At 44.0% G+C, this 21,653-nt stretch overlaps 1 protein-coding gene across 2 annotated transcripts in view; it reads left to right on the forward strand.

The window, feature by feature from the left end:
• The window catches only part of ATP2A2 (ATPase, Ca++ transporting, cardiac muscle, slow twitch 2), a 68,787-nt gene that overhangs the window by 42,781 nt on the left and 4,353 nt on the right, over positions 1-21,653 (forward strand). The window contains exons 6-19 of one of the 2 annotated variants that reach the window (XM_011936351.1): positions 902-987; positions 2,085-2,549; positions 7,192-7,280; positions 7,771-7,873; positions 8,907-9,038; positions 14,223-14,345; positions 14,447-14,665; positions 15,592-15,927; positions 17,194-17,414; positions 18,134-18,336; positions 19,777-19,862; positions 20,137-20,270; positions 20,881-20,998; positions 21,084-21,204. In XM_011936351.1, coding sequence (XP_011791741.1) covers positions 902-987; positions 2,085-2,549; positions 7,192-7,280; positions 7,771-7,873; positions 8,907-9,038; positions 14,223-14,345; positions 14,447-14,665; positions 15,592-15,927; positions 17,194-17,414; positions 18,134-18,336; positions 19,777-19,862; positions 20,137-20,270; positions 20,881-20,998; positions 21,084-21,204 — 2,436 coding nt within the window. Of the gene's footprint in view, positions 1-901; positions 988-2,084; positions 2,550-7,191; positions 7,281-7,770; positions 7,874-8,906; positions 9,039-14,222; positions 14,346-14,446; positions 14,666-15,591; positions 15,928-17,193; positions 17,415-18,133; positions 18,337-19,776; positions 19,863-20,136; positions 20,271-20,880; positions 20,999-21,083 lie in introns of both variants that reach the window. The other variant, XM_011936340.1, reaches the window with a different exon arrangement.

Raw genomic sequence — 21,653 nt, forward strand, 5'->3', positions numbered from 1 at the left:
GTCGGGCATGGTGGCACACGCCTGTAATCCCAGCTACTCAGGAGGCTGAGGCTGGAGAATTGCCCGGGAGGCAGAGGTTTCAGTAAGCCGAGATTGTGCCACTGGACTCCAGCCTGGGCAACAAAGCAAGACTCTATCTCAAAAAAAAAAAGTAGTTCTTTATTTACTGTGTGATCTTTCCGGTACACTTGCTAATTGCTACTTCAGAGTATAGCCAGATGTGGTGGCCCACACCTGTAATTCCAGCACTTTGGGGAGGCCAAGATGAGCAAATTGTTTGAATCCACGAGTTGGAGACCACCCTGGGCAACAGAGTAAAACCCCGTCTCTCCAAAAAAATACCAAACAATTAACCTGGCATGGTATTGGGTACGCTTCTATTCAGGAAGCCACGCTGGGAAGATGGCTTGAGCCCGGGAAGTTGAGCCTGTAGTGAGTTTTGATTGTGCCATTGCATTCCAGCCTGAGTGACAGAGCAAGACCCCTGTCTCGGGAGAAAAAAAAAAAAAAAGTATCAGTATATATGTTAAAGTATTTATTAAAGTATACAACAAATATGTAAATAATATAGTCACAGTATCAGAGTATAAAATGATTACCGAAAAATGAATTAATTTGAATAGTTACTCCAGAAAATAAAGGTGATCAGTGGGGATTCTACTTGAAAATTCACTTTTTTATTTTGGCATTGTGTTGATTTTTATCCTGACACCCTTTGTTCTGGTATTAATTTCCATTACTAAATTTTCCCAGCTTACCTCCTTTGAATGAATTTGGCCTTTTGCCCCTTTTCTCTCACTGACATTATCCCAAGAGTGGTAATAGGTGGGCATGAATGAGAGTTCTAGGTTCTTGGTGTGGGTCACAGAGATCTGTTTATTCTGTCTCACAACCTGCTTAGGTGAGTCTGTCTCTGTCATCAAGCACACTGACCCCGTCCCTGACCCACGAGCTGTCAACCAAGATAAAAAGAACATGCTGTTTTCTGTAAGTACTTTATGAAATGTGTTTTTAATTAGAGACATTTCTAAAGTCTCATGGTCCACAAATGTTACGTTTTTCACAGCCAACCATCACTGGCTATCATTCTAAAGGATAATCATACTTTTCATGGTCAGACTTAGCTGTCAGAATATGGCAGTAACATAATGTGTGAGTTAGATGTCTTTTAATTGGCAAGTTTTGGGGGACCAAAAAAAAAAGACCAGCTCAAACATCTTCCAACTCTTACCTGCAAACGTAGTTGAAAAGTAGATTTGTTTGGAAAAGCCTTAGCCAATAAAGGATATTTTCAAAATTATGTAGATGACAGCTGCTATTTGTATGTGGTTCACAATAAGAAGGTGTATGTTTAGAGAGAGAGAAAGCAAATGTGGCAAACCATTAATACTGATGAATCTAAGTGCAAAGTATATGAATGTTCATTTTACTATTTCACTTTTTCTGTTGATGTGAAAAATTTTGGAAGAGTGAGGAAATGCATGGATTTTTGGTTTGGAATCTGTAATGATTTTAAGTTGGGGACATTTGTGGGTTTGTATGAGAGCCTGACCACTACCCATAGTAAGTAAATAGAGTTACCCTGAAAATAATGAAGCCATGTCCTTCTCTTATAACACTAGAAATTAAAATGGCGTAGGAGAGACTGCGTGCACTTAATTTCATTGATTTTTGGATGCTGGCACATGATTAGGGGTTCTCAAGATAGCCCATGGGGCTAGTTGCCTTTCCTATTACAGTGAGAAAAGTAGGGGCCTTGAGTTGTTGGAGCCAGAGGTGGAGAATGCTTAGAGTTGAACTATACGAGTTTGAAAAATTGGGAACACAGAAGGGTTAGAGCACTGCTTGAAGATGGTCTGCAAATAGAAATCTAGGTGGGTCATTACAGAGCTGCCTGGTATAAGTAAGTACCACATGGAGCATTGCCTGTTGTCACAGTTGTATGGCTGGTTGCTTGAACAGTAGCCAGTGGAAGGCCTAGTAGAATGTGTTGAGAATCTGGGTGCCCTAGTCAAAATCCAGTGTCGGTATTTAAGTTGGGATGTGGTGTTCATCTTGTGACCAATTCTCTACTTCTGTCCTAGGGTACAAACATTGCTGCTGGGAAAGCTATGGGAGTGGTGGTAGCAACTGGAGTTAACACTGAAATTGGCAAGATCCGGGATGAAATGGTGGCAACAGAACAGGAGAGAACACCCCTTCAGCAAAAACTAGATGAATTTGGGGAACAGCTTTCCAAAGTCATCTCCCTTATTTGCATTGCAGTCTGGATCATAAATATCGGTCACTTCAATGACCCAGTTCATGGAGGGTCCTGGATCAGAGGTGCTATTTACTACTTTAAAATTGCAGTGGCCCTGGCTGTAGCAGCCATTCCTGAAGGTCTGCCTGCAGTCATCACCACCTGCCTGGCTCTTGGAACTCGCAGAATGGCAAAGAAAAACGCTATTGTTCGAAGCCTCCCGTCTGTGGAAACCCTTGGTTGTACTTCTGTTATCTGCTCGGACAAGACTGGTACACTTACAACAAACCAGATGTCAGTCTGCAGGGTAAGGGGAGTAGTTTAGGATATTCCCTGTGGTAGTTCTTTGTTCATCCTACCAATATGCCTTCATGCCATCAAAACTTTTGATTTGTAATTTCATACCTTTCAATGGGCTGTGTGTATAGCCTGAGCTTAATTTCTAATATTGAGAGGATCTAATCATTTAATTCCTAAAACTGTTTCATGAACTACAGGACATCTGCATGGCTGATGTACTTGTATTAGATGTAAGAGAATTAGAGAAATTATATTTTCCTTTAATTAAAAAAAAAAAAAAAAAGACTAGGCGCGGTGGCTCACGCCTGTAATCCCAGCACTTTGAGAGGCCAAGGCAGGTGGATCACCTGAGGTCAGGAGTTTGAGACCAACCTGACCAATATGGTGAAACCCCGTCTCTACAAAAAAGGACAAAAATTAGCTGAGTGTGGTGGCATGCACCTGTAGTCCCAGCTACTCAGGAGGCTGAGGCAGGAGAATTGCTTAAACCTAGGCGGCAGAGGTTGCAGTGAGCCAAGATCGTGCCACTGCACTCAATCCTGGGCGACAAGCAAGACTCCATCTCAAACAAAAGAAAAAAGACACACAGCTGTGACTCACTTATAGCCTCAACCTCCCAGGCTCAAGTCCTCCCACCCCAGCCTTGCAAGTAGCTGCAACCACAAGTGCATGACACCATGCCCCACTATTTATTTTATTTTATTTTATTTTTTGTAGAGATAGGTTCTCACTATGTCACCAGGCTGGTCTTGAATTCCTGGGCTCAAGTGATCCTCCTGCCTTGGCCTCCCAAAGAGCTGGGATTACAAGGATGAGCCACCACACTCAGCGTCATTATTTTCCTGATCCTCTGTCTCTAGGTGTATGTTAACAGACAAGTTCTAGAGAAAGCTGCTAGTTAACCTCTCTACCTGAAGTCCTAGTTGGTTTTTCTATCACATGTTGAATTAAGCATGCTTTTTCCTAAAAAGTAGATACAGTCATCTCTCAGTATTCACTGGAGATTGGTTCCAGGACCTCTCTCAGATTCCAGACTCTGCAGATGCTCAAGTCACTGAAATGAAATGCTTCAGTACTTGCATATAACCTTGTTCATCCTCCTGTATACTTGAAATCATCTCCAGATTACTTACAATACCTAATGTAATATTATAAATGATATGTAAATAGTTAAACTGTTGTTTAGGAAATAATGACAAGAAAAAAATGTACATGTTCAGTACAGGCATAGTTATTTTTCTATCTGCTGTTTAGTTGACAGTGGATGTGGAACCCACAGATACAGAGGGCTGACTAAAATTGCTTTTAACTTGCTTTATTGTGTGTATTCATCATATATATATATATATATATGTATATGTATAGTTTGTTTTCGTTTTGTTTTGTCTTGAGACAGAGTTTCACTCTTACTGCCCAGGCTGTAGTGTGATGGCCCAATCTCAGCTCACTACAACCTCCGCCTTCTGTGTTCAAACAATTCTCCTGCTTCAGCCTCCCGAGTAGCTGGGATTACAGGCATGTGCCCCCCATACCTGGCTAAGTTTTTGTATTTTTGTAGAGATAGGGTTTCTCCATGTTGGTCAGGCTAGTCTCGAACTCCCGACCTCAAGTGATCCACCCGCCTCCTCGGCCTCCCAAAGTGCTGGGATTATAGGCGTGAGCCCCTGTGCCTGGCCATTGTATAATTTTTGACCATCCTTTGATAAAATAAATAATTTAAACCTGCTGTTAGAAAAGTAACAACTGAATAAATGCAGTAATTATACAGCTGAATTATAGGGAAACCTCATATAATATGAGCATTTAATAGCACAGTGTTATGTTTTCCTAGAATGGGCTTGTTAAATAATGCTTCTGTATGATATTGAAAGGATGTAGTTATCTTGGCCTTATCGTCAGGTTTTAGATAATTATTTTTAACATCGGAAATTGTTTTATAATCAGTGAAGCCCTGTGAATTTTTATCTTGCCAATTTTAAGTTCATGATGATTTTTTAGATACAGGTTCTCCCTCCCCCGCAAGCTCCTTGTGAGTCCAAACCCACATTTAGAATTGACAGAACTGGGGTGTTCCAACTTTCAAAGTGAAAAGCTTCTAGGTTTGTCTTAGGTTTCTCCAGGATATTAAGGTGTTTGACTGAGCTACTTAAGTTCTTACTTTTTGGAACCAAAAGGTTGGATGAATTGGCTAAAAGTCAGTTTTATCGTATTGGTTGTTTCAGGAAGAGAAAGGGAATTTCTTATGTACTATTTTGTGTCTCACTTAGCCTGAAAGCATTAATTCCTCAGAATAGTCTTTATGTCCATGAAAGTAAGCCATGTGTAAAACTGTAATTTTTAAAATGTCAGTTTCCCAGTTCATTATAAAAATTTTTTTGTTCTATTCTCCCTTGAATGGCTTGACTTAAAATGCTCTCTTTAATAAAGAAAAAGCCTGCCTGTTCTGAGTGAAGCTCTACCTCACAACAGAAAGCTGGTGCTAATTGGTATTCTGCAGGAGGCTTCTTGCAGTGGGTATTGCATAACTGCCCTTGACTTAGGAAGATTTTCATCCTGCATATCCTAAATGGTTGACTTGTTCACAGGCAAAAATGTCTAAGTACATTTAGATTTAGCTCATGTAGATTCAAAGTCTGAATGTCTTTTAGAATATTTTGGGCTTTGTTATAGACTCAGAGAATTTCACATTTTTGGCTGGGCACGGTAGTTCACACCTGTAATTTCAGCACTTTGGGAGGCCGAGGCGGGTGGATCACTTGAGGTCAGGAGTTCGAGACCAGCCTGACCAACAGGGAAACCTCGTTTCCACTAATACTACAAAAATTAGCTAGGCGTGGTCGCAGGTGCCTATAATTTCAGCTATTCGGGAGGCTGAGGCAGGACAATCACTTGAACCTGGGAGGTGGAGGTTACAGTGAGCCAAGTCGTGCCATTGCACTCCATCCAGCCGAGGCAACAGAGCGAAACTCCGCCTCAAAAAAAGAGTTATTTTAAAATAAAGATTGATTTCCTTATTGAATGCAAGACGAATTGCTCTGAAATGATGTTTTTAAAACACAACATAGCTTTGTTGTTGTTGTTGTTGTTAAGGAGTTTCACTGTGTCGCCCAGGCTGGAGTGCAGTGGCGCAATCTCAGCTCACTGCACCCTCCGCCTCCCGGGTTCAAGCACTTCTCTGCCTCAACCTCCCGAGTAGCTGGGATTACAGGTGCCCACCACCACACCCGGCTAATTTGTTGTATTTTTAGTAGAGAGGGGTTTCACCATCTTTGTCAGGCTGATCTTGAGCTCCTGACCTCGTGATCCACCCACCTTGGCCTCCCAAAGTGCTGAGATTACAGGCGTGAGCCACTGCGCCCGACTCAACATGGCCTTTTTAACTTGAGTTTTACATTTTTTAAATTCCCCTTAGAGAATGATTTGATCAGATTATTAATTGCTCATATTTCAGAGAAAGCATGAGAAACTATAGTTTTGACATCACTTTCTGTAATTTTTTCTTTTTAGAGGAGGTTTTAAAACTTTTCATTTGCAAAGAAAACACAAGCCTAAATCTTACTTTTCCAAACTGGGCTTCTGAATTATAATTTGTGAATGCAAATCAAGCAGTGGAAAAATTATCTTTAAGAAAATAGCGGCCGGGCGCGGTGGCTCAAGCCTGTAATCCCAGCACTTTGGGAGGCCAAGATGGGCGGATCACGAGGTCAGGAGATCGAGACCATCCTGGTAACACGGTGAAACCCCGTCTCTACTAAAAAATACAAAAAGCTAGCCGGGCGAGGTGGCTGGCGCCTGTAGTCCCAGCTACTCGGGAGGCTGAGGCAGGAGAATGGCGTAAACCCGGGAGGCGGAGCTTGCAGTGAGCTGAGATCCGGCCACTGCACTCCAGCCCAGGCGACAGAGCGAGACTCCGTCTCAAAAAAAAAAAAAAAAACAGAAAATAGCTTATGTCACTTTAAAAAATAAAATTAATCCTTTCCTAAGCATGCTTCCGTCTGTATTGTCTAGGGAACATCAGTTCATTCAGCTCTGCGGGCTCCTTACTGTATACATATAGTTATGCAGCTTCATAGAACATGAGCTATTGCCACGATAAAAATAAGTGGGAAGGAGCAGGGAAGCAGTTTGTCTTATTTTACTTGGGAAATGTTTATGCAACTCTGAAATGTGAGTTTATTCTTCCCAAGCTTTTGTGCTTAGCTCTAGGGCAGGACTGCCTAATACCACTCTCACAGCCAGCCATTTGAAATCTGGAATTCTGAGCAATCTAAAGAGTAACTTTTCTCTGGAACTGACCTTTTTCCTGACCGGTAGTCCTCATAACTTGGGTTTTGTGGGGTTGTTTTGTCTTTGGTGCCACTGCTGCTCATTCATTCAGCACCTCAGTGATGCTATTTTTCATACTGTTCGATTGGTCAGGGGTGTGATGGGTGAGGCAGTCTAATATAATTAAGCTAGTTAGAGTAAGCTTATAAATAAGCTAGTTAGAGTACTGCTGATGCCAAGTGAGCCTCAGTGAGTTTTATTAAAGTTGTTTTTGTAAATGAAAAAGGTTGTTTGCCTTTATCTTAAGCTAACAAAGGTAGTTTATTTGTGTAGTATTTCTTTAAAATCCCTTTTAAATACTGTGATGCCCTCTACCCCTACAGATGTTCATTCTGGACAGAGTGGAAGGTGATACTTGTTCCCTTAATGAATTTACCATAACTGGATCAACTTATGCACCTATTGGAGAAGTGTGAGTAACCCTCCTCCTCATTTAAAGGATCCCATGTGGCAGTTTAGTATTTGTATCAATTTGCAGCATGTCTACAAAGTTAAGACAGCTTTCTGAATGTGGCTCAAGACAACACTTATTACTAAAGTAGTAAGTGTTTTTAAAACAGAAACTTTGAAAGACGAAACAAAGGTTATAATCCAGTCATCTTTTTGCATCTTCTGGGCTCCAAACTTTCAAGAGGGATCTGTGTTTGTTATTCACTGATGTCAGTGGTGGAAGAATTGAATTGACTAAGAATTTCTGGTCTTTTTACTGATTGATTTCTGATATCAGAGATGCATTCTCTCTTTTGTTTTCATGTAATATTGGCTCTGGCATCAGATTCTTTGGAATTTTTTCCAGTATGTTGTCCCAAAAATTCTGTTTTCATTATTAAACAATTGGGGGGCAGGGGGGAATCAATAGCGGCAACCACACCCTGCTCTAAGAGTGTTTTCTCTTTGGGCAGGCATAAAGATGATAAACCAGTGAAATGTCACCAGTATGATGGGCTGGTAGAATTAGCAACAATTTGTGCTCTTTGTAATGACTCTGCTTTGGATTACAATGAGGTAAGTCTCTTCATAAATTAGAAGAAATAGCTGTTCCTAGTTCAGGGGTGGGGTGGGTGGAATGAAAGTCTAGCCTTCCTTCCTCCCTTTCGAAAGTCATGGGTGCCTGATTTTGTTTCCCCTTTCCATTCAGGACCTTATGGCGGGGCCAGCATGACCTCACCAAAGAAAGCTGAGAGCCTTTCACATATCCTCTGTGACTGAGCATTGCAGTTAGTTAACTAAAAGTTGTAGTATATGTAATGTTCTTATCTGTTGATAGCATACTTACTATAAATGAATAAAACCCAGGATAGAAAATGCTTTCCTGAAAGCAAAGGGTATGTTTCTGTCTCAAAGGTAAGCCAGTCCCTGTCAGAAGACAGAATGTGAACTCTTCAGAATGATAAGCAGTGATATGGAATTACATTATTGTGTGAAGGCGCTCTTTGAATTAATAGTGTGATCAGTGGCTTCTTACGTTTGGGTGAAATAATAAATACTGTGATTGATGTCATCTTATGTTTAAGGGAAATGAAAAACCTACTTATTAGAATAAGATCACATGCATACCTGTACTTTGAGTATGTTTTTAATTATCTGGGTCACCTGTTCCAGAGAAGGATAAAAATGGCCTTCAATAATGTAATAGGGCCGGGCGCGGTGGCTCACGCCTGTAATCCCAGCACTTTGGGATGCCAAGACAGGCAGATCACAAGGTCAGGAGATCAAGACCATCCTGGCTAACACGGTGAAACCCCGTCTCTACTAAAAATACAAAAAATTAACCGGGCATGGTGGCGGGCGCCTGTAGTCCCAGCTACTCGGGAGGCTGAGGCAGGAGAATGGCGTGAACCCGGGAGGCAGAGCTTGCAGTGAGCCGAGATCGTGCCACTGCACTCCAGCCTGGGCAACAGAGCAAGACTCCGTTTAAAAAAAAAAAAAAAGGTTGTAATAGAGGGCAGATTGTGCTTTTGTGGAAAAAAATATTAAAGAGAGATTTATCTATGTACTTCTCCCTTGTTTCTACTTTCTGTGTCTTTAACCAATACAGGCAAAGGGTGTGTATGAAAAAGTTGGAGAAGCTACAGAGACTGCTCTCACTTGCCTAGTAGAGAAGATGAATGTATTTGATACCGAATTGAAGGGTCTTTCTAAAATAGAACGTGCAAATGCCTGCAACTCAGTGAGTATTTGAGCCTGGTTTATTGTTCATGCTGCTTATCAGTCGTACTATATACACTTAGTGTCTGCACTGTCCTACTCTCTTAGAAAACTAATTATACCTTATCTCCTCAAACTTACAATATTTCCTTCCCCATATTCCCTCTCACGTAAGATGCTCTTCCTGTGTATTTGACCAAGAAAATAAAAGCAATGAATAGCTAATTTCCGTGAGCGACCATCTGTGCCCACAGGGGCTGCCTTCTCCCATAGTGCTGTGAACAGTGTTCTTGCTCCTAGCAGAAGCCACCTCCTCCCAACATCTTTGCTGCATTATTGATTTCCATCTCTACTAGATGTTCTTCAGCATAGGGGAAATAATAGTGTCTTTCTATCTTAAAACTTTCCTTTGACCTTATTTCCCCTGACAGCTACGACACTACTACACTTTCTTTTCCTGTTCAGTTAAACTTTTTTTTTTTTCTTTTGAGATGGAGTCTCTCTCTCTCGCCAGGTTGGAGTGCCGTGACATGGAATGCTTGGCTCACTGCAACCTCCGCTGCTCAGGTTCAAGCGATTCTCCTGCCTTAGCCTCCGTAGTAGCTGGGATTACAGGCACATGCCACCATGCCTGGCTAATTTTTTGTATTTTTGGTAGAAATGGGGTTTCACCATGCTAGCTAGGCTGGTCTCGAACTCCTGACCTCAGGTGATCCGCCCACCTTGGCCTTCCAAAGTGCTGGGATTACAGGCATGAGCCACCGCGCCTGGGCATCAAACATTTCTTAAATCATTTGATGAGACCAGCATAACCAAATACCAAAGGTCAGTGTGGTGGTGGTGGTGGTGGCAGTGGCAGAGGGCACGGACATTGTCCACTATACACTGAACAAATGAGTGGCCTCTGAGCCTTTTTCTTTCTGCCTGTCAGAGTCTTTGAGCCAGGGCTCATTCGACCAGCATCACTATGACAAGGGCCAGTAGCAAGGATGGGAGTCTCCACAGTGAGTTGGACCTGAGTGAGGTTCCTGTCAAAGAGCTACTGCTCCTGCAGTACTGCCCTTAGATTTCTGTGGCCTCACAAGCCTGGGGAGCTTAGACCTCAGTAGAAACACTTTGCAATGGCTGCTGGTGGACACTGGCCATTCATTGAGTCTCTAGCACCTGGGTCTCCTCGAAAGACTGGTCCCCCTGCCTGTCACTTGGCTCAGCTTAAGAACTTGAAATGGAAAAAAGAAAAAAAAGAAAAAAAGAAAAGAAAAAAAAAAGAACTTGAAATGGGCTGGGCGCAGTGGCTCACACCTGTAATCCCAACACTTTGGGAAGCTGAGGCAGGAGAGTCACTTGAGGCCAAGAGTTTAGGTTGCAGCGTCACTGCACTTCAGCGTTGGCAGCAGAGCCAGACCCCATCTAAAAAAAACTAAGGCCTGAAGTGGCTCAACTTGAAGGGTAACTCCCTTTATCCTATCCTGGCCAAAGTGGTAGATGATTGCTTGGATGAGAAGCGATATGCAGATAAGATGTTACAATACACAAAGTCTGTGTGGGTCAGTCAGTCATTTGGGTGCCAGGGACAGGTGGGAAAGAAGAAGCAAGCTACAGAAGCAGCTCAAGAATGGGAACTGTGGAAGCTGGATGTATTGGAGGAAGGAGTATGATGCCCTCAAAGCAGCCAAGGAGGAGCAGAAGGAGCTTAGGGACACAAGTCAGGCTCCCAAAGTCTATGTCTGGTTCTTGCCCCCACAAACCACCACTCAGGAAACATGATTCCTGGGCTGTGTGGCGGCAGCAGCTGCTCCTTTTATATGGCAGATAGGCTGATTGCTTGTTGGGCAAGAGCCCTCCTACACTATCTTAAGAGTGAATACCCTCTGCAGTCCAGGGTCTGCACAGCCACGTGGTCCTCTAATAGGTCCACCAGACCATTTGCCTACAAAGAGCCTCATCCTCAGTGCCCACTGTCTCCTAGCTGTGGAGCTTGGATTGCCATGGAGTTGGGTTCTGCCGAACATACCTCTTTTTAGCGTCAGACCTACCTGTCTGTCATCACCATGGGGTTGCCAGTCAGTACTTGCAGCCTCTCTATAGGACATTGTTGTAACTTAGGGTTCCCAGGTAGAATAAGGAGCGATGGGAAGGGGAGAGGTCCTGCATGCCTGAAGGAACGGGTCTGGAGGAGGAGAGAGGTAAAACTCAGCCTTTTCTGGTTGTCATACAAAGCTGTATAAAGGCAGGCCTCATTTAGCAAAATGATCAGTTGTCACCACGTTTAATGCTTTTTGTATTAAACCGTTTCTTCCCTTCCTGGGTAATAGCGGTAAATGAGGAAGCATTGTGTCACTGGGGGGTAGTACAGCCTGAGTTGGGTGGGGGAGGAGTATACCTGTTTTCTTAATAACCTCAGATATCAAGCATTTTAGTGACCACACAGAATCTCAGGATGAAAAGTTCTAGACCTTCCTCTCCAGCCTGCAGGAGGGACACCGAGCCCTTCCATGACCGTGTGGCATGGTCTTCTGGTTAGTGTGAGGCAGCATTTTGTCTCCTTTGTACTGTCCTGAGAAAGCAAAACTCACACTGGAATCGACTGTCTCAGCTGAAGTACCGATTTCCTTTTCAGTAAACTGATACACGATTCGCAAATAGCAATCTCAGAGCCATGAAGGCCTTGGACCACACCTTTGGCTTCTTCCCTCTACCCATGTGTCTTCCATGAACCCGAAGCAGTCCAGGCTCCTTGCCTCTATTTTAGACCCTTCACTCTGCCAGTAAACAAGTAGGTGGATCCTGGCAGAGCTGCGCTGCCTGTGATCTATTAGTTGGTATAACTAAAAATCTGAGGCAGCCTGAAAACTCGGCTTCACAGATTGAGGGTTTGAGTCGTTTGATTCTAGACCTCTGACTACTCCTGCCCAGTGATGGGAAACAAGTCATGTCATAGGGCTGAACCAGCACTGGCTCACTAGCCAGTGACCACACAAGTACGGGCAACACTGTCATCCTCATGTCTCCCTGCTCCAGAGCTCCCTTGTCCCATCTTTCTCACATCCCTTCACCAAGGGATCAGAAATAGCTGTCATGCTGCTCGTTCACTAAGGAGTTCCAAACACAAGCTCTTTGCCTCCCTTCCCACTTGAGACAGCAGGAACCCATGTGTAGTTTAGAAGCAGAGAGAGCAGGTCCAGCGTTTTGGCCCCATGGCTTGTTTGGCTAGGTCCATGGTTCTTGGCCAGCATAGTACTGAAAGAAAGGGATTTCCGTCCCCGACTCCCAGCCCAAGACCTCTCACCTGGGTAGGTCCACGCCTTCCTCAGAATCATTGTGTGTTCTTGTAGTCATACCAGTGCCATTGGTGCAAATGCTTAATTGAAACTAAACACACATGTGATTGAGATGATACAGAATCCAGCGTAGCACTCATACCCATTCCTTTGCTGCCTGAGGCAGTTCAGTGGCTGGTAGTCCAGCAGAATTGCTGCAGGGCCCTGAGCCCCGTCTAGTCAGTTCAGCAGGCTTCAGTCCTCTCGTAGCTTCCTAGGTTAGATGCTGATGTTCTTGGGGATTAGTGGGAGCAAATTAATGTAATTAACTCCCTACATTAACCAAATTAAGGTGGAAAAAAACGGTAGGATCACCTCAGTAGGTGCATATGATGAAACTCATCTATCACACCAAACTAAGACTGTAAAAGCACGTCTTCAGCGCTGACGGTGTGTTTATACAGAGACCATGCTAACACAACAGAATTCTCACCATTTCTACTCAGTATTATACTGGCATTCCTGGTCTGTGTAATAGGTAAGAAAAGTATAAAAACTAGAAGAGAAGGGGTATCTTTAGTTGTAGGTAACGGTGGAAAGCCAAAGGTTAATTCTCAGTCCTCATCTTACCTATTTTGTTGGTGCTGTCACTCGCTCCCTCTTTGAAGCACCTCTTCACTTATCTTGCATGATCCCACACTTGCTCTCCCTCCCTGGCCTCTCATTCGAGGTCTTCTTAGCTGGGTCTTTCACATAGCACCAGGTGGTGAAGGCCCCATAGTCCTCAGCCATTTCTGTGTATAGTTACTCCCATGATCTCTTCTGGTCTCATGACTATAATCAGTAGCCACTAGCTATCTAAAACTACTGAGAATACTTTAAAAAAAAAAAAAACTACGTAGAATACCTAAAAACACTTCCTTAGGTGCCCTATAGGCCCTATTCACTTAAAGTACTTATCCATCACATGTGACGACCACATGAATAGTGGCCACAGCATTGCCATCTTTCAGAGAGTTCTGGTGGACAGCTCCGCTTGGGGCCATCTCTTCACCTCCGATGTTCCCTAGTTCAAGTCAGTGTCATTGTACTGAATGGCATTCCTTGTCTTCCTTCAGCCAATTCTTTTGTTTTTTGAGACAGAGTTTGCTCTTTCGTCCAGGGTGAAGTGGCGCAATCTCGTCTCGCTAGAATCTCTGCCCGCCCCCCGGCTTTAAGCAATTCTCCTGCCTCAGCCTCCTGAGTAGCTGGGATTATAGGCGCCTGCCACCACACCTGGCTAATTTTTGTAATTTTAGTAGAGACAGTTTCACCATGTTGGCCAGGCTGGTCTTAAACTGCTGACCTCGGGTGATCCACTGCACCTGACCACCTTCAGCCAATTCTTGACAACTAGAGCTTGAGACCCTCCGTTGTCTTCCTTTTTTACTTGTCATAAAAGCCAAATGCCCCATAATGACTTTTGAGATATTATGACCTGCTTCTACTGTCCTCTGCCATTTCCTGTCTTACCTTTTGCTCATGTAAACTGTTCCAGCCACGTTGGCACTCCTTCACCATTCCAGGACTTGCCAGGCTGCACTTCCCGTTCTCTGCCTGGTGGGTCTTCACCACCACCCACCAGGTTCATGCACATCTTTTCAGGCCCCATGGGGCCATCTTTATTCATATGTCACTGTCTTCTGACCACTTTAGGTAACAGTACGATCTGTACATATGCAAATTTTCTGTCCCCCTTCCCTTTTTCTCCATAGCACTTGTGTTACTTTTGCATCTTAGTCTGTCTCCCCTAAAATAGGGGACAAGTTTCATGAGGGCAAAAACTTGTCCGTTTTATTTATTGCTGTATTCCTAGCATCTGTCATGTAATAGGTGCTTACTATTTGTTAGGTAAAAAAGTTTAGAAATTGCCACCCAGTAGTATTCCATATTTGTTCCCTTTGTAGGTCATTAAACAGCTGATGAAAAAGGAATTTACTCTCGAGTTTTCACGTGACAGAAAGTCAATGTCGGTTTATTGTACACCAAATAAACCAAGCAGGACATCAATGAGCAAGATGTTTGTGAAGGCAAGTATGGCAGATTGCAATTGAGATGTTCTTACCAGGGTTAAGATCCTGGTGAACCAGTAAAACAAAATTGTTGATCTAAATCTGTAACATTTTTCCAGGGTGCTCCTGAAGGTGTCATCGACAGGTGCACCCACATTCGAGTTGGAAGTACTAAGGTTCCTATGACCTCTGGAGTCAAACAGAAGATCATGTCTGTCATTCGGGAGTGGGGTAGTGGCAGCGACACCCTGCGATGCCTGGCCCTGGCCACTCACGACAACCCACTGAGAAGAGAAGAAATGCACCTTGAAGACTCTGCCAACTTTATTAAATATGAGGTTAGCTAATGAAAAGTTTCTTTGTCCACACCCGGCACGATTCATTGTGTTTAAACAGTACTCCTTCAAGCAAAAGGTCAAACAGTTCTCACTTTTGCCAAGAAAGAGGTGTGGTTACTTGTTTTTCTCCATGCCAGCTGTGTCACCCTTAAAATTTAGATTGCTGCTTCAAACATACATAGTTAATAATTTCATAAAAGTCTGTTATTTTCAAAGTAGAATAATCAAGATGAGCTTAAATAAGCTTGTAAACCCCATTTTGCAGCTCATCTAAATCATGGTTATTTTTTTAATTGGGGGTATTTCTAGAATATTCATTAGTTACTGAAGGTCAAAAGATCCAAGTTGGAGATTCCTTCCACTTTTCTACTTAGAATAGAATTCTTTTAAGATCAAGGATGTGACATCCTAAAGCTGTGAACAAAATGAAGCAGTTTTGGTATTGTGGGCTCAGAATAGCACAAGAGTTAAAGAATGGTTTGGTAACAGGAGTGTAGTGGTATTTTTTTTTCCCTCATAAGAAAATGCAGAAACCGGCCAGGCGCAGTGGCTCACACCTGTAATCTCAGCACTTTGGGAGGCCAAGTCACCTGAGGTTGGGAGTTCGAGACCAGCCTGACCAACATGGAGAAGCCACGTCTCTACTAAAAATACAGAATTAGCCAGGTGTGGTGGAGCATACCTGTAGTCTCAGCTACTCTGGAGGCTGAGGCAGGAGAGTCGCTTCAACCCGGGAGGCGGAGGTTGCCATGAGCTGAGATTGTGCCATGGCACTCCAGCTTGGGCAACAAGAGTGAAACTCCGCCTCAAAAATAAAAAAAAGAAAAGAAAATGCAGAAGCCTGTCTCAATGTTGAGGCATTTTTCAAACTGGGGGACAAAACCTAGATTTTGCCACTTTTATTTAAAGTGATGCTCTTATTTTAGACCAATCTGACCTTCGTTGGCTGTGTGGGCATGCTGGATCCTCCAAGAATCGAGGTGGCCTCCTCCGTGAAGCTGTGCCGGCAAGCAGGCATCCGGGTCATCATGATCACTGGGGACAACAAGGGCACTGCTGTGGCCATCTGTCGCCGCATCGGCATCTTCGGACAGGATGAGGATGTGACGTCAAAAGCTTTCACAGGCCGGGAGTTTGATGAACTCAACCCCTCTGCCCAGCGAGATGCCTGCCTGAACGCCCGCTGTTTTGCTCGAGTTGAACCCTCCCACAAGTCCAAAATTGTAGAATTTCTTCAGTCTTTTGATGAGATTACAGCTATGGTGAGCATGTTTGAACATGTTCAGGTGACTCGGGCTACACAAGCACACAGTGAACTCTAATTTTGACCGCTGGATTTTTTTGTCATTGTTCCCTCATTTGGAATTTGTCATGATTTAGGTATTTTCTCTAGAATTCGGTGAATCAGTGGTTGGCATGTTGTGTGCTACTTGCAGGGAAGATCCTAGAGTCGTTTAAAACCCAGAAGGGCCTTCCAGATCAGTCCCAGAGGAACAATCTGGTGAAACAGTCTCTTTTTTAAAGGCGACGTGTTTTTATCTTAAGTTTTCCAAAAATTGAGGATGTAGTCAGTCAGTGGTCTGTCACCCTGTGTTTGGATTGCCCTGCTTTTAGTTGGATGTTCTTTAAGAGCTGGCTGTTAATGAAGCATTTCCAGTATTCTTCCCCTCACCTGATTTTCATCCAGATATATTATGTTAAATTTACTTTTCTTCTCTTTAAAAAAAAAAAAACTAGTTTTGAAACATACTGTAAGTGTACTCTCCTCTCCCCCCGAAGTAGCTGAAGTTGGAATTCAGCAAAAATATTAAAAACATGGGAATGCTGTTTTTGTGTCTGTAGATAATATTATTTTTGCATGTTTTTGAAGACATATTTTTTGGCTGAGTACAGTGGCTCACGCCTGTAACCCCAACACTTGGGAGGCGGAGGCCAAGGCAGGTGAATCATTTAGGGTCAGGAGTTCAACACCAGCCTGGCCAACATGGTGAAACTCCGTCTCTACTAAAAATACAAAAAATTACTGGGTGTGGTGGTGGGCACCTGTAATCCCAGCTACTTGGGAAACTGAGGCAGGAGAACCACTTGAACCGAGGAGGCGGAAGCTGCAGTGAGCTGAGAGTGCGCCATTGCCCTACAGCCTGGACGACAGAGTGGGACTCCATCTCAGAAACATAAAAATGTGCATATTTTTGCAATCTTCACCTTTCTACTTAAAATTTATCCATGTGGATACAAGTACTTCCTCTTGACTGCCACATAGGTTCTGTTTCTGTTTTTAGTAAGATAATACAGATAAATTTGAAGTCCCCTTTGTCCCACTTCGGTAAACTTATTTGGTAATTTTACATTTCCTAGGTAAAACGTGTTTTGTGACACCAACTTAAGGAACAAAAATTCTGTAACTCTTTGTCAGGAGACCTACGGCTCTATTCATTTTCCTCCTGCTTCCCATTCAGTGGGCTTTTGCCCAGGGGTATGAGTGTGGCATGCCAATTGGCTGACCCAACCATTGCTTTCCCTTTCAGACTGGTGATGGCGTGAATGATGCTCCTGCTCTAAAGAAGTCTGAGATTGGCATTGCTATGGGCTCTGGCACTGCGGTGGCTAAAACTGCCTCTGAGATGGTCCTGGCGGATGACAACTTCTCCACCATTGTGGCTGCCGTTGAGGAGGGGCGGGCAATCTACAACAACATGAAACAGTTCATCCGCTACCTCATCTCGTCCAACGTTGGGGAAGTTGTCTGGTAGGTCTCTGTGACAGCATCACTTACTGTATGCCTTGATCTAAATGGGTCATGGAGCCCAGTTCTCCCGGTTTGCTCTCCAGATTGCAGCAGCTTTGGTCTTTGTGCCTGAGTTGGAAGAGGGGAGTGGGCAAGACAGAAATGCCTTATAGAAGCAGTGGTGCTTTGGCCCTCGGGAGGGTTGTCTGCAGCTGCCCCAACATGCAAAGAATCCTCTTTAACATGAAACTGAGCTTAACCAGATAGTCATGTGAAATTCTTGCCCTCTAAAAGTTGGCTTTATCTCAGTCAGCTTAATTATTTATTTTTATTTATTTTTTTGAGAGAGTCTTGCTGTCACCCAGGCTTCAGGCAGTGGCACGATCTCAGCTCACTGCCCTCTCCACCTCCTAAGTTCAAGCCTCCCAAACAGCTGGGATTACAGGCATGTGCCACCACTCCCGGCCACTTTTTTGTATTTTAGTAGAAATGAGGTTTCACCATGTTGCCCAGGCTGGTCTCTTAACTACTGAGCTCAGGCAATCTGCCAATCTTGGCTTCCCATAGTGCTGGGATTATAGGCATAAGCCACCGCATCCGGCCTCAAGTCATCTGAATTTAAGTAATAAACTAAGTAAAAGCTTTAATTCAAAATTGGGTATAAGTGTTTTACGGATTACGTGAAGTTATTTAATCGTTGTCATTTGGGCTCTCTGTCTTCTTTTCTTGATTGGAAACAGTATTTTCCTGACAGCAGCCCTTGGATTTCCCGAGGCTTTGATTCCTGTTCAGCTGCTCTGGGTCAATCTGGTGACAGATGGCCTGCCTGCCACTGCACTGGGCTTCAACCCTCCTGATCTGGACATCATGAATAAACCTCCCCGGAACCCAAAGGAACCATTGATCAGCGGGTGGCTCTTTTTCCGTTACTTGGCTATTGGCTGTGAGTACAATTTTTTTATATTACAGATATTTAAACAAAATGTTTGTGATCTGAAATTTTGTAAATTCATCCCTTAAAAGCATATTTTTTCTTCTATCCCTGTATAGGGTAGCAAAAGACAGAGATGCCTTCTTACAGTTCGATGAACTATACACCCAGTTTACTAAAGTCCTTTCACAGTTAGTTCCAGTTTGAGCATCCTGCCCTTACTTGGGCTTTTGTGAATGAGCAATTAAACATCAGCATTTTCAGATTTAGCCCTGTGTGCAAAGGGATAAGAATGATTCATGCTAGGTTCTGCCTTCTAAGAGTTCATAGGTGGGATTTGAATAGATAATTGTCACCAAGATAAAAAATTTAGTCCCTGTTTCCATAAGTAAGAGAAGGACTGCGCAGTGGCTGGTCCTTTTTATACATAAATCATCTATTTAGCCCTCATCTTCCTCACCCCAGGTGCCATTGGTTCTTCCACATTTCATAGATTGGGAAAGTAAGGTGAAATCACTTCCCTGGGATCCCATAGGAAGGCATTGTGTTTTCATAATATATTCACATGACTTAAAATTCAAAAAGCATACTATGGCATAGAGTTGAAAGGGTTTGGGCCAGCGTTGAGATGCTCATGTACCCTGTGCCCTTCCGGAAAGATGGCAGCCTGCTGTGCACACCTCCATGCTGACCCTTGTCTTGCCTTCTTTCTGCTTGTCAGATTCTTCCATATCTGGACATGCATAGCACCTCATCCGTGCAGCCAGCGGCTTTCATGCCCCATTATAATTCGTGGGTTAGTGGGTATATGCACTTGTTATTTTTAGTGCTACCACATGGGGATATTCACCTCGTCTGAATTCTGTGTGTTCTCTGCTGCACCTTATTGCTTCTTTGCAATAAACTTCCTAAACTCAAAGCTAATACTGGGGGAAATCCCAGGAGCTGCTGAGGGCAGGGCCATGCTGCTGCTCAGTGTTCCACCCTAGCTCCTGATGGCATTTCCTGAGAAGGCTGCTGCTGGCCCTCTAATGGAGCAAATAAATCTGTGTACAAGTAGCAGCATTAGTTTGCCCAAAAGTCATGGTGTGATCTAGTCCACCAACACTGTGCAGCCTTACATGGAGGACACACACACTTGCAGCCTTAAAGTACTACCTGCTGAGAGGAGAAGGCATGGCAAGGGGAAAGGTTGGCACAGGATGGAGCAAGTGCTTTTTCTCACATTCTGGAGGAGAAGTTATCCAGTTCTTCTGTACCAGAAATATCCCTGTCCTTCAGAAACCAGGGTCTAGTTGTTCTGGCTACCAGGCGTGAGCAGGTGGTGGTAGCTCCAGTTTCCATCACCGTCCCATGTCTTTAATCTTCATCCTTGTGGGGATTGGCCTGCATGGCCTCGGTGGCAGTGAGCCGTGCAGAGGCAAATGCGTCAGTGTCGTTATTTGTTCCCAGGTTACGTCGGCGCTGCTACCGTGGGTGCTGCTGCATGGTGGTTCATTGCTGCTGATGGTGGTCCAAGAGTGACCTTCTACCAGCTGGTACGCAGTCACTTTTCTTTCTGTACCTTACATGAGAAGTGTTGTGAGGCCTCGATCTTTCTGTAGTTTGGGTATCTATCAAATCATCTTAAGACTCAAATGATAAACAGTTACATCTAAGATGATTCTGAAGGACCAGGGCTTCTCTGAGAAATTGGGGTGAACCTCTTGGCTGGCTCTGCACTCAGGCTGGTCTGTGCTAGGCTTGATATGGGGTTGGTGCCTGGACTTGGAAAATATACTAGGCTGATAGGAATTTGGATTTTTCTTGCAGAGTCATTTCCTACAGTGTAAAGAGGACAACCCGGACTTTGAAGGCGTGGATTGTGCAATCTTTGAATCCCCATACCCGATGACAATGGCGCTCTCTGTTCTAGTAACTATAGAAATGTGTAACGCCCTCAACAGGTTAGTGCACCTTCACGGCAGGCTGAGGCGAGCATGCTGCCAGGGCACTGGGGAATTGTGTGTAGTCACGGTTGATTAAGGATCACAGGACAGTTCTTCCCTTCCAAAAAGGAGAACAGGCAACACCAGTTTTAAAAGCATGAGCTGTCGTCACCTCCAGGAAGTAGTGGGAGTGCTTAGCCCTGTGTTTCTTAGGAGCTCTTCCTTAAAAGAAACCGTGGGGGGCCAAAAATAGGAACTTTGGTACCCCTGTATGCCAGCACCCACAGGGAAGGAACCTCACCCTTTCACACAAATGGTACCATCCAATTAAGCCCGTGACAAAAATGGAAATTTCTAAATAGCCCATGTCTCCAAGGCAATTGGGAACAGCTTTGAACCCACTAAGCTGGGGTCTGCTGTGCCAGAACATAGACACACAACTCAGTCTGTCCTACATTAGGACATTCTCCTCACCTTCGCCACTGTAGAAAGTTAGTGGAGTCAGGTCAGCAGATGGTGCCATATTAATAGCCACCTTACTGAAGTGTAGTCCAACAGGGTCTTACTACCACTGTGACATGTGCCTTGCCTTTGAGGGTACGTTCCCCCACCTCTCCTTGCTCTGCAGCTTGTCCGAAAACCAGTCCTTGCTGAGGATGCCCCCCTGGGAGAACATCTGGCTCGTGGGCTCCATCTGCCTGTCCATGTCACTCCACTTCCTGATCCTCTATGTCGAACCCTTGCCAGTAAGTGGTTGGATGGGGCTTGGGCTGGGGACCAGCCACCTTCCTGGGGAGACTGGAGGCATGACACATCTTCTCTGTGTGTCAGCTCATCTTCCAGATCACACCGCTGAACGTTACCCAGTGGCTGATGGTGCTGAAAATCTCCTTGCCCGTGATTCTCATGGACGAGACGCTCAAGTTTGTGGCCCGCAACTACCTGGAACCTGGTAAAGAGTGTGTGCAGCCTGCCACCAAATCCTGCTCGTTCTCGGCATGCACCGATGGGATTTCCTGGCCGTTTGTGCTGCTCATAATGCCCCTGGTGATCTGGGTCTATAGCACAGACACTAACTTTAGTGATATGTTCTGGTCTTGACTGACAGTTTTCCATAAAGAAGATGTTTAACTTAATCAATTAATTTTTTTATTGTTTAAAGCAACTGTCTATTTCTGCTGAATTTTCACATGAACATACTGGCTGGTGATGGAGGTTTCATACTCTAGATTTTGTTTTGCTTTTTCTGACTCCAGTGGGGCAAGATTTTCCTTTTTTATACACATAATTAAAGTGTCCATTGACATGTACAGAGAACTAACACTATTTTATGCAAATATTTTTTTGTAGATGAAAAAGCATGTACAGTGTTCTGTTTAATACTCATCCTTGTATAAAAAA

The sequence above is a fragment of the Colobus angolensis genome, unplaced genomic scaffold, assembly GCF_000951035.1.
Source record: "Colobus angolensis palliatus isolate OR3802 unplaced genomic scaffold, Cang.pa_1.0 Scaffold10, whole genome shotgun sequence".
In the NCBI taxonomy this organism is placed as follows: Eukaryota; Metazoa; Chordata; class Mammalia; order Primates; family Cercopithecidae; genus Colobus; species Colobus angolensis.